Source organism: Octopus sinensis, linkage group LG26 (assembly GCF_006345805.1).
Source record: "Octopus sinensis linkage group LG26, ASM634580v1, whole genome shotgun sequence".
In the NCBI taxonomy this organism is placed as follows: domain Eukaryota; kingdom Metazoa; phylum Mollusca; class Cephalopoda; order Octopoda; family Octopodidae; genus Octopus; species Octopus sinensis.
Genome location: NC_043022.1, coordinates 23,181,025 through 23,194,347, shown reverse-complemented (window position 1 = coordinate 23,194,347; position 13,323 = coordinate 23,181,025). Strand labels below are relative to the sequence as shown.

At 39.6% G+C, this 13,323-nt stretch overlaps 1 protein-coding gene across 6 annotated transcripts in view; it reads left to right on the top strand.

The window, feature by feature from the left end:
- LOC115224740 (protein retinal degeneration B) overlaps positions 1 to 13,323 on the top strand; it is a 143,799-nt gene that overhangs the window by 65,030 nt on the left and 65,446 nt on the right. For all 6 annotated transcript variants that reach the window (XM_036513577.1, XM_036513576.1, XM_036513578.1 and 3 more), the window contains exons 3-4: positions 8,001 to 8,133; positions 12,703 to 12,906. In XM_036513577.1, the coding sequence (XP_036369470.1) occupies positions 8,001 to 8,133; positions 12,703 to 12,906 (337 nt within the window). The remainder of the gene's footprint in view (positions 1 to 8,000; positions 8,134 to 12,702; positions 12,907 to 13,323) is intronic.

The window sequence follows — 13,323 nt, the reverse complement described above, 5'->3', positions numbered from 1 at the left end:
TATCGGGACAGAGATGGCTATTGGGGTAGAGATGGCTATCGGGTCAGAGATGTCCATTGGGGCAGAGATGGCTATCGGGTCAGAGATGGCTATTGGGGTAGAGATGGCTATCAGGTCAGAGATGGCTGTTGAGGCAGAGATGGCTATTGGGTCAGAGATAGCTGTTGAGGCAGAGATGGCTATTGGGGCAGAGATGGCTGTTGGGTTAGAGATGGCTATCAGGTCAGAGATGGCTGTTGAGGCAGAGATGGCTATTGGGGCAGAGATGGCTATCAGTGCAAATCTTGTGAGTCAGAGTGGCTGTTCCAATACATCTCTCTCATCATCATCTGGAGCAACATCTTTTCCATTTTGTCTGGTGGGGCCTTGAAGCAGACTGACAGGCTTTTTTTAGATATTCCTTTGCTGTGAGGAAGAGGAAAGATATGATTTAGGCAGGGTCCTTCATCAACAAAAGAATGAAAATAAAAAAAGGGAAGAAAAGAATGGAAAAAAGAAAGAAAAGTTTTTAAAATATTCCGTTAAGTATTATGAGACAAATGCAAAAAATAAACAAAACAACTCCAGCTCATGTTGAATGATTTAGAAAGTAATTATTGCATTACATACGTGGCACTTTGCTCTTACAGACAAGAAAAAGACAGAGAGCCATAGAATTGCTATTACAAAAGATTATTGAACGAGGAGAATGTATGGAAGGAAGAGCATCTGCTTCAAGTAGACTAGACAGGGAGACCAGGCATCCAAGTTGACAGCAGTGTGGTTGATAGAGCAATTAAGGATATGTAGGTAGAAAAAGGTCTTTGATCCATTGGGAATTATTACTGAGATCCTTAAAATATCTGGCAGAGAGGAATATGGATTGATCATCTACATTAAATTAAGTAGTACAGGAGGAGGTCCTACCCAGTGAATGACATCGTCATCATCATCATCATTTAACGTCCGTTTTCCATGCTAGCATGGGTTGGACGGTTCGACCGGGATCTGGGAAGCCAGAAGGCTGCACCAGGCTCCAGTCTGATCTGGCAGTGTTTCTACAGCTGGATGCCCTTCCTAACGCCAACCACTCTGTGAGTGTAGTGGGTGCTTTTTATGTGCCACCAGCACAGGTGCCAGGTGAGGCTGGCATCGGCCATGTTCGGATGGTGCTTTTACGTGCCACTGGCACAGGAATCACAAGTACAGTTTCCATTAATTTTTGATGTTGATGTACTTGACTCAATAGGTCTCCTCAAGCACAGGGTCAAAATGGTGTTTCTTACTTGCCACCTGCACAGGAGTCAGTCCAGCGACACTGGCAACTGCCGGGTGCACTGGCAACTGACGGGGCACTGGCAACTGCTGGGAAAATATTGGATTGGCCAGTATGGGGCTCGAACCCACAACATTCGCATTATTAGCATGACGCTCTAACCAACTGAGCGATATTGTCAACTAGTGTAAGGGAAAAGGGGATACACTAGGGAGAGAAAACTTAAGAATTATGAAACTGTTACATCAAGTTATGGAACCATCTCGCAAGCAGCATATTGATGTCACTGTAACAGGATACACAAATAAAGTGGAAAAGTTCATTTGGCTATTTGAGGATGCCCTCCTTGCAGACCTACCTGATGAAATGCAGAGGATTCTCTCTCAGGGGTGCCATCTTCAATCCATCATTGAAGGCTTTTGGTAAGAAACAGAGTGTCTGCTACAAAAGCTATAGGCTGACCAAATGCTCGGGAGTAGATTCAGTGGATGAAAACTGAAAGAAACATATTCACACACACGCTAGTTTCTTAGAGGGCGGCGAGCTGGCAGAAACATTAGCACGCCGGGCGAAATGCGTAGCCGTATTTCGTCTGCCGTTATGTTCTGAGTTCAAATTCCGCCGAGGTCGACTTTGCCTTTCATCCTTTCGGGGTCGATAAATTAAGTACCAGTTACACACTGGGGTCGATGTAATTGACTTAATCCGTTTGTCTGTCCTTGTTTGTCCCCTCTGTGTTTAGCCCCTTGTGGGTAGTAAAGAAATAGGTATTTCGTCTGCCGGTGCGTTCTGAGTTCAAATTCCACCAAGGTCAATTTGCCTTTCATCCTTTCGGGGTCGATAAATTAAGTACCAGTTATGCAATGGGGTCAATATAATCGACTTAATACCTTTGTTTGTCCTCTCTGTGTTTAGCCCCTTGTGGGTAGTAAAGTAATAGATAGTCATACAAGCGAGGTTTTTCACAAGAAATATGTCTGGCCATGGGGAAATATTACCTTGCTTGGAAACAGGTAAGAGCTGGTGACAGGAAGGGCATTCAGTCATAGAAAATCTGCCTCAGCAAATTCCACCTGACTTATGCAAACTTGGAAAAGAGGACATGAAATAATGATATCTCTCTCTCTCACATACACATACACACACCCACACACTCACACAGGAAGAGAGAAGAAAAGAAATAAAGAAATGCTGTAACAACGATGCCCTACATTCTTTTTGGTGTCAGTTAATTTAAGCTACGCTTATTTCTTATTTAAGTTGTGCTTATTCTTATTTAAGTTACACTTATATCAATGCCCAATTAAATGTACTGACAACTGGGTGATAGGAGGTCATATGTTCGGCACTGTTTTCACCTACTTTGTCTCACATATAACCTCCACCTTGCTCTAAGAAATATATCACACCTCAACCTACCTAAGTATTATTTCTGTTTTACATAGAAGTAATTACCTCTTTCTTTTACTTGTTTCAGTCATTTGACTGCGGCCATGCTGGAGCACCGCCTTTAGCCAAGCAAATCGACCCCAGGACTTATTCTTTGTAAGCCTAGTACTTATTGTATCGGTCTCTTTTGCCGAACCGCTAAGTTACGGGGATGTAAACACACCAGCATCGGTTGTCAAGCGATGTTGGGGGGCACAAACACAGACACACAAACATACACACATACACACACACACACACAACTGGTAAGAATTTCAGTGTAAAGTCATATTGATAATATATCTCTCAATCCAGCTATTTTCTCTATGCACTATTCCTGGCAGGATCACAGGGGCAGAGTCCTTAGGCACCTCCTCTATGGGGTCCCATCAGAATCAACTATCATTACACTTTCCAGCTGGATTTTTCAAGTGTGACCAACTGAGACCTTTAGGTCTCCTGCCAGTTGGTTCAGCTTGAAGAACCTGCTTTGTGATTCTTTCCTGCAACATTCTAATATCTATAACGTTTATAATATCATGTGATGGCACATGGCTCAGTGGTTAGAGCATCAAGCTCTCAATCATGAGGTAGTGAGTTCAATTCCTGGACCAGGTTGTGTGTTCTGTTCTGGAGCAAGACACTTTACTTCACTTTGCTCCAGTTCACTCAGCTGTAGAAATGAATTGTGACATGACTGGTGCCAAGCTGTATCAGTCTTTGCCTTTCACTTGGATAACATTGAGAGGAGAGACTGGTATGCATGGGTTTTCCATAAGCAACATTGCCTGGACTTGTGCCTCAGGGGAACTTTCTAGGTGCAATCCCATGGTCATTCATAACCGAAGGGTGTCTTTACCTTTTACTTTACATATATATATGTATGCGTGTGTGTGTGTGTGTTTTGTGTTCTTGAGCAAGACACTTTATTTCATGTTGCTCCAGTTCACTCAGCTGTAGAAATGAATTGTGCCATTGTCAGTAGAGCCAAACTGTATCGACCTTTGCCTTTCCTTTGGATAACATTGGTGGTATGGAGAGGGGAGACTGGTATGCATGGGTGACTGCTGATCTTCCATAAACAACCTTGCCCAGATTTGTGCCTCAGAGGGGACGCTGGCAACGGGTAGTGTCAGAGCTATGCCGTCGGGAACTTCAGTTCCTGGTAGGGCCACCCAAGGCAGATTGGTCTGACACCGAGTGGTATTAGGGCCACAACCCGGCAGACAGGGCTCTGGTTAAAATCCTCAGAGTGTCTGTTTCGGCAACCAGCAGCTCCTCGATCATTCTGTCTCTGCGTCTGCAGACAATCTGTGGCAAACAGGATGTCTCTACATGCGGGATTGTTGGGGACCGCTTGTGAAATTCATATTCCCACAAAACTTCTTCCACTACCATGGTTCGAGATGCCTCGAGGGTGGTAGAAGAAGCCGACTCAACCTGCCCAGGGTGAATGTCGCCACAAGTAAGTAATATCATATGGAGTATGAGGAAACTGAGATCACATCCCTATTGCTTACTGAGTAAGTGATTGATTCAATGTTCCAGTCATATCACTAGAATTATTTCATGATGTCTGTCTACAGAGTCTTTAGGAGTGGCAGTGGAGACTTCCAACCATTACATTAATTCATGGCCCGGTGAGCCAAAGTGTGGCCCATGATAAGTGACATCTTTAGGAATAGCTACATTTGACAGTTGTCTGGATTCCTCATGGGTCTAGGTGCCAATTCTGATCTGTGTATCATATTTGATGACATACATATAAAACACTTTTTTCCCACCAAAAAATGTCTCAAAAGGAAAAAAAATCACCTTGGGCCCTATATGTGAGATTCCTTTAAATATTACTTGCTTTCCTGCACTAAAACCTTTTTTTTTTCTGAAAATCTATTGCTGAAATTATGGGGCATCAAATATGCTTTTGCATATTTTATGCTGTCAAATACAGTATACTGTAGCTTGCTGTCGATAAATAAAGCAATAAATTTTATAAGAACTAGTGCAGTCATTTACCTGGTGGGGTCTGTAATGCTGCTAAGATAGCCACATCTGTGACTACACATTAAGCTCCTTCCCCACAAAACACAGAATTTACAGCCCTCTTCCATTTTATTTCAGAATTCTCATTTTCTAGGGCCCAGTAGTTTTCTTCTTCCTTCCACTTAACCAAATTATTCTAGGAGACACCTGTCTGTCTTATGTTAATGTTTATAATATGAAATATCGCAATGCAAGAACAGTCGTTGATTTGAAATCAAAACTCTTCTTCTTGATTAAACCCCATATTGATCCAACAAGGCTTCATATTGGATATATTCATTGTTATACGTGTGTGTGTGTGTGCGTGCATTTGCATGTCTATGTATGTGTATGTATTATATATGTATCATTTAATGTACATAGTATAATGACATCATAAGCTACTAATACCTTTTTGCATTGGAGACATGGGTCTAGACAGCCTTTTATAACACCGTTTGTGTCTCCAAGTGTGTATATATATATATATATATATATATATATATAAAGATAAGATTGTTATTTAAATACCAATCTTATCAGGTGGCCAACATGGGAATAAAAACCTTCGAAGGTAATAATTATTATCAAAATTATAATTTTGGGTATCTAAGATATATATATCTTAGTCACAAGTCTATACACACACACACACACACACACGCACATGCATACATACTTACGAACAGTTCAAACACGTTTAAGAGATGTACCTGTAATGGCTTTTCACTGCAGCTTGTCATGGAAATGAAATTCTTGCTAAAGAGAAAAAGATATTAGAACACCTTGGTCAGCTCAGAGTCGCCTGTCTTGGTATCTGGTACTGAAGAGAACTAACAAGTTAGAAATGCATCCATCAGTTGCTGATGAATTACAGTGATCATGATGCTGGTGAGAATGATGGTGCTGCTGCTGCTGTTAAAGTCTTGTGTGGCACTTTCACACACACACACACATATACACACATATATGTGTGTATTTGTTTGTGTGTGTGTGTGAAAGTGCCACATACACACACACATAGATATACATGTATATATATATATATATAGAGAGAGAGAGTCCACCAAAAAGGTGTATGCACACTTCGGAAAAGAAAAATTCAGTATAAATATTTAACGTGTATAAGTAGCTCTATAGATATAAATATCTCTTTTGATGTTTTATCAAAATACGATAACACTGTTTATTATAGTATGGTATTTTCTCAACTAAGGTGGTGAGCTGGTAGAAATGTTAGCACGCCGGGCGAAATGCGTAGCCGTATTTTGTCTGCCGTTACATTCTGAGTTCAAATTCCGCCGAGGTCGACTTTGCCTTTCATCCTTTCGGAGTCAATAAATTAAGTACCAGTTATGCACTGGGGTCGATGTAATCGACTTAATCTGTTTGTCTGTCCTTGTTTGTCCCCTCTGTGTTTAGCCCCTTGTGGGTAGTAAAGAAATAGGTATTTTCTCAACTGATGGTGTTACCTTCATTGCTGAAGCATCAACAACTAACGTCTACAATACAGAAGATATATGATTACCATTTGAGGAATATAAGATTATTTTAAAGTGATGTTTTAAATTTGAGAATGTTGTTGAAGTCCAAAGACATTGCAGTTGTGAGTTTGGAAGACAACCTCCAACGTTTGACAATTTCGTGGATTCATGATGAGTTCGAACCTCATGGTACCATGTGTGATGTGCATGAAGGAAAACAAGTACAAGTGCTGCTACCTCAGCTGTAGTGTTAGGACAGTTCACACGTTCACCACAGAAGTCTACCACACAATGTGCACATGAAACAGGAGTAAGCAGTACAGGCATACAGTGCATTCTTTAGAAGGCTAAGTGGGAATTTTACATCCAAAGGTTATTACATGCAATTAACGAAGACGATCGGGATCAATGAATCCAGTTTCCAAGTGGTTTTAACATATGCTAGGCGAAGATGGAGAACTAGTGAGAAAGATCGTGAGGTCTGATGAAGCTCAATTTGGAACAGTGAACTGACATAATTGTGTTTACTGGTCACCAGAAAATACCTATGTGCATGTGGACAAAGCAGTTAATTTACCAGGTGTCAATGTGTGGTGTGGAGTATCATCTAGCACCATTATTCTTTGAAAGTACTGTTACTGGTTAGGTGTACCTAGACATGTTATGCATGTCCATCTTACCTGTTTTGCACGTCCATCTTACCTGTTATGTATGAACTTTATGGAAATGATGAATTTTTCTTTCAGAAAGGCAGCGCACTGCCATAATACCACCAAAACATGCAAGCTCATCTCAATGAGAATTTGCATGGATACAGGCTTGGACAAAGAGGTGCAATCGGGTTCCCCTCACATTCTCCTGATTTCACACTTGCAGACTTTTACCTATGAGGAACCCTAAAGGATGTCATGTATCACAGAAAACTGACTACATTGGTGGAAATAACACAAGAAATTGAAAATGCATGTGCAGCAATACCACTGGACACTTTGGCCATTGTTACCCAAGTAGTAGTTTACCATGCACAGAAATGTCTGGAAGCTAACAGCCACCGCTCTGAACACCTCTTGCAAAGGCGACTTGTATCAATCTTGAGATGTTGGAATAAGTTTAGTATTTATACAAACTTTTCCTTTCCTGAAGTGTGTATATATATTTGGCCTGTAAAAAACACCATTTGAGTGTGGCCGTTGCCAGTACTGCCTGACTGGCCCTTGTGCTGGTGGCACGTAAAAGCATCCACTACACTCTCGGAGTGGTTGGCGTTAGGAAGGGCATCCAGCTGTAGAAACTCTGCCAGATCAGATTGGAGCCTCGTGCAACCATCTGGTCCGCCAGTCCTCAGTCAAATCGTCCAACCCATGCTAGCATGGAAAGCAGATGTTAAACGATGATGATGATGATTGATATATATATATATATATTCATAAGATACATATATAGGGTAGCGAATATTCGTTATAAATATCACTACCAGTGGTCTAACATGTATAAATAGTCAATAGAGTGTTTCTGTTAAATCGTGGTTTTGGCCGTGTTGGCTGCTATTTCTAGCATGTAAAAAAATTACCTGTCAAAGGGTAATTTTTTCTTTTGTGTTTAAATGTACACTATTTTAATATATATATATATATATATAAGTGTTATAAGGTTGGACAATGGCAGTTCAGTTCATGCAACATATGTTTCTGTAGCAAGGCATTTTTATTGATTACACATGTATTACATCATATGTACTCTAATTTTTAACAAATGATTGAAAACACAGCAGTTTCTAATCTATGCTTCTTTTATTGTGTATTTCATTCTAGAAAAAAAGTCGAGAGGAAAGCTACGGTGCAGGAAGTGGTGTCGAAATCTTGGTGAATGAGCCATACCAAAATGGTCCTGGAGGATCTGGCCAGTATACTTATAAGATCTACCATATCGGAAGTCATCTACCAGGTAATGTGTTTCATTCCTGCTATCATTTTGTCTTTTCTCTTCCCTTTTACTTATGTTATTGGACTACAGCCATGCTGGGGTATGCCTTGAAGGGTTTTAGTTGAAGGAATCGGCCCCCAATGTGTTTTCTTTTTTTAATTTTTTGTAAGCCTGGCACTTATTCTATTGGTCTCTTTTATCAAACTGTTAATACAGGGGCATAAACAAACCAACACTGGCTGTCAGCCAATGATGTGGAACAAGCACAAAGACTCATGCACACACACACACATGGTTTAAATATACAAAAAATCAAAGGACAGAGGCAGGTGAGGGAACAACGAACAGGTGTGTTTGTTCTGCACATGGGTAAAATGGAAAGAGTCTTTGACATTTGGAGCCTGTGCTCTTTGACAGAAAGGGATGAGAGGGAACAAAAATGGAAAGAGAGAAAAAAAAAATGGAGAGAGTAAACAAATGTGTCAGGAGGAATGGTTCCAGCTGTTGAAATGTGTGTGTACACGCATGTGCACACACACACACAGGTGGCCAGCATGGGAATAAAAACCTTCAAAGGTAATAATTATTATTAAAATTATAATTTAGGGTATCTAAGATATATATATATATATATATATATATATATATATATATTCATTTATTCTTTTACACGTTTGCGTCACATGACTGTGGCCATCCTGGAGCACCACCTTAAAGGGTTTTACTTAAACAAATCGCCCCCAGGATTTATTTTTTGTAAACCAAGTACTTATTTTGTTGGTGTCTTTTGCTGAACTCTTAAGTTATGGGAATAAACAGAAACATAGACCCACATACACACACACACACACACACACACACACACACACACATGATGGGCTTCTTTCAGTTTCCAGCTACCAAATCCACTGACTATAGTAGATATTTTCCTAAAGCTATAGTAGATATATTCCTCAGGTGCCACACAGTGGAACTGAACCTGGAACCATGTAGTTGGGAAGCAAGCTTCTTACTGCATATCCATGCCTATGCCTATTTTGAGCATTATTATTTTGTTGTGGTTATTGTTGTTGTTGCGGTCTATTTGTTTGTTCCTATTTAAGGCACAAGGCCAGCACATTTGAGGAGAGGGTTTTACTGAATACCAATGACATCCATAGTTAACAAGTATTCTATTTATTTCACTTCAGAGAGATAAGAGATGTAGTTGATATTGACCTTGGCAGGATTTGAACTCAGAATGCAAAGAGCAGAAAGAAATGTACTAAAGCTTTTACTTTTTAAGTTCAGACCTTGTTGTAGTCAACTTTGCATTTTTATCCTTTTGGGATTAATAAAATTAATGTTTGTCATCTGGGGCATGTATTTACTACTATAGCCTCAGGCCGACCAAGGCCTTCTAAGTGAATTTAGTAGATGGAAACTGAAAAAAGCCCATTGCATATATTTACACACACACATCATCATCATTGTCATCATTATCATTTAATGTCCGTCTTCTATGCATGGATGGGTAGTATGGTTGACAAAAACCAGCCATGTAGAAGACTACCCCAGGTTATTGTGACTGTTTTGGCAGGGTTTTTACAACTGGATGCCCTTCCTAACACCAACCACTCTGCTGAGTGGACTCAATGATTTTTATGTGACACTACCACAGGCAAGGTTAGTTTTGGCATGATCTTTACAGCTGGATGCCCTTCCAAATGCCAACCACTTTACAGTGTGGACTGGATGCTTTTTACAAGTGTCTTGCAAGACAAGGAATTTTGAGAGGAGCAAGGGCATTCAAGGAGGGGAACTTGTGTCAGATGATGAATGGGTAGAGTGTGACAAAGAGACAGAGAAGCAGAAATATGTATGCATGTATGTGTGTGTGTCTGTGTATGCCCTCCACCATTCACCACTACCTGACAACTGTTGTTGGTGTGTTTGGGTCCTTGTAACTTAACAGTTTGGCAAATGAGACTGATAGAGTAAGTACCTGGCTTAAAAATTGAATTTGTTCAATTTGTTCAATTAAAATTTTTCAAGGTGGTGCCCCAGCATGGTCACAACCTAATGACTGAAACAAATAAAAGAATGATAGAATAAAAGAAGGCATATGTATAAACATGTATGTGTGTACATGTGTGTGTGTGTGTATATACATACACACACACACACACACATACACATACACAGACAGGCAGGCAGTGGAGCTTGGTGCTGTCCTCTGGCTCTCCAGCCCTTGTCAAACTGTCCAACTCATCCCAGCATGGAAGATGGATGTTTGATATATGCATGTATGTGTATGCATGTATATAATGTATGTGTGAGTGTGTATGTCTGTATAGATAGATAGATAGACAGACAGACAGACAGACAGACAGACAGATAAACAGACAGACAGACAAATAGATAAATAGATAGATAGATAGATAGATAGACAGACAGACAGACAGACAGACGGATGGATAGATAGATAGATAGGTATGTGTATGTGTCTGTGTATATGTGTGTACAAATACTGTACCACATAAATTCTTGAATTATTAAAATCCTCTTATTTGCCAAATGTCAGTTAAGACTAGCTCTGGTTGTCTCTAATGCCTTAATGTATCCTACTCCATTTTTTATAAGTTCTACATCCCTTTGGCTACTTGCAATAAGGTCAAAACACTTGTCGTGCAGATAATAGCTCTTGTACTAGGAACACATGTCCACCACTATCCTCATGTCTCCAGACAATAAACCTATCCTTTTCTTAATGGCATGTCAGTGTTGGAGAAATCTTTGGTTCTCAAGGTTATTTCCTTTACACAAGTGGCACAGATGTTAAATGCCATTTGGAAATTAATACACATCCTCTGGAGGCAGAGATAATGTTAATAAATCAAGAATTTATAACAATGCAGCACGAAGCTTTGTCATTGAACAGGTTGCGGTCTCAAAGCGACGAAAATATTTTGACAAATTAAATTTAAATGTTGAAGTGAATCTAACGTTTTTTGTGTGTTTCTTAAATGGCTTATAAACACCTTCCACGCTGCAATTGTTTTCGTTCCAGTACACGATCTCAGATCATGTCACTTGCTATGCAAGTAAATCTCCATAATTCAAGAATTCATGTTTTAAGGTATTTGTCTATCTGATACATGCTATTAGCCATTCTGTGTCATTTCTCTCAGCTCATTTTTCTGAGTGTATAATCGTGTGTATAATTGAGAAGAACAACATTTGGTTACAATGCAGACAGCCATGGAAAGGTTGACGTTGGGATCCTTGCTAAGGGATCACATCCAGAACAAGAAGATCAGAGATAGAACTGGAGTGAAGGACGTTGTCACAGAATACTTATTTCTTTATTGCCCACAAGGGGCTAAACATAGAGGGGACAAACAAGGACAGACAAACGGATTATGCCGATTACATCGACCCCAGTGAGTTATTGGTACTTATTTAATCGACTCCGAAAGGATGAAAGGTAAAGTTGACCTTGGCGGAATTTGAACTCAGAACGTAGTGGCAGACATAATACCGCGAAGCATTTCACCCATCGTGCTAACATTTCTGCCAGTTCACAGAATACTACCATGCAAAGCTACAATGGGCCAGTCATGTCGCAAGGTTCACAGACAATCGGTGCAGTTGTTGAGTGATACTTGCGTGAATGGAAGGGACCACTCAGAAGACCTCCAGACCTCCAATCAGGTGGGAAGATGATTTAAGAAAGATATTTGAAACAGCATGGAGAAGAATGGCGAGAGCACAAGGGGAATGGAGTAAATGCTGATCCAGGTGATAGTCATGTGTGTGCCCCAGCATGGCCACAATCTAATGACTGAAACAAATAAAAGAATAATAGAATAAAAGGAGGCATATGTATAACTATGTGTGTATATATATGTATGTATATATACGCCATATATATGTATATATATATATATATATATATATATATATGAGGATCTTTATCCTTCTTTTACCCTTTTATATTATATCACCATCCTTTTTTTCTCTGACTATATTTTATGACCATCCTTTTATTCTGTGACTATATTTTATGACCATCCTTTTATTCTGTGACTATATTTTATGACCATCCTTTTATTTTGTGACTATTTTTTATGACCATCCTTTTATTCTGTGACTATATTTTATGACCATCCTTTTATTTTGTGACTATATTTTATGACCATCCTTTTATTCTGTGACTATATTTTATGACCATCCTTTTATTCTGTGACTATATTTTATGACCATCCTTTTATTCTGTGACTATATTTTATGACCATTCTTTTATTCTGTGACTATTTTATGACCATCCTTTTATTCTGTGACTATATTTTATGACCATTCTTTTATTTTGTGACTATATTTTATGACCATCCTTTTATTCTGTGACTATATTTTATGACCATCCTTTTATTCTGTGACTATATTTTATGACCATCCTTTTATTCTGTGACTATTTTATGACCATCCTTTTATTCTGTGACTATATTTTATGACCATCCTTTTATTCTGTGACTATATTTTATGACCATCCATTTATTCTGTGACTATATTATATGACTGTCCTTTTCTTCTGTGGTCTGTTAATTCTAGGGTGGTTTCGCTCAATTCTACCCAAATCTGCTCTACGAGTAGAAGAGGAAGCATGGAATGCATACCCTTACACAAAGACACGCTACAAGTGTCCATTTGTGGAGAAATTCTCGTTAGAAATTGAGACGAGATACCAAAATGATGGCGGGGAACAGGAGAACATTTTTGATCTGGAAGAATCTGATAAACGTAACAGAACAATTGGTAAGTGTTGGCATTTTTGTTGTAGATGTTGTGGTTACTAGTGTTGTTGTTGTTATTGGTATTGTTGTTGTCATCAGTACTATTTTATCTTTTGTCTTGGACCTGTTTCACTCATTAGATTGGGGTCATGCCGGGTTGTCACCTCGAAGGGTTTAGTTGAAGAAATCGACTCCAGAATGTATTCTATCAGTCTCTTTTTGCTGAACTGTTAAGTTACAAGGAATGTAAATAAACCAACACTGGTTACCAAGTGGTGGGGGGTGGTACAAACATGAACACAAAAGTACATGCATGCATGAACACAAAAGGTGAAGGCACATGGCCTAGTGGTTAGAGCAGCAGACTCGCGGTCGAGGGATCGCAGGTTTGAATCTCAGACCAGGCGATGTGTGTGTTTATGAGCGAAACACCGAAGCC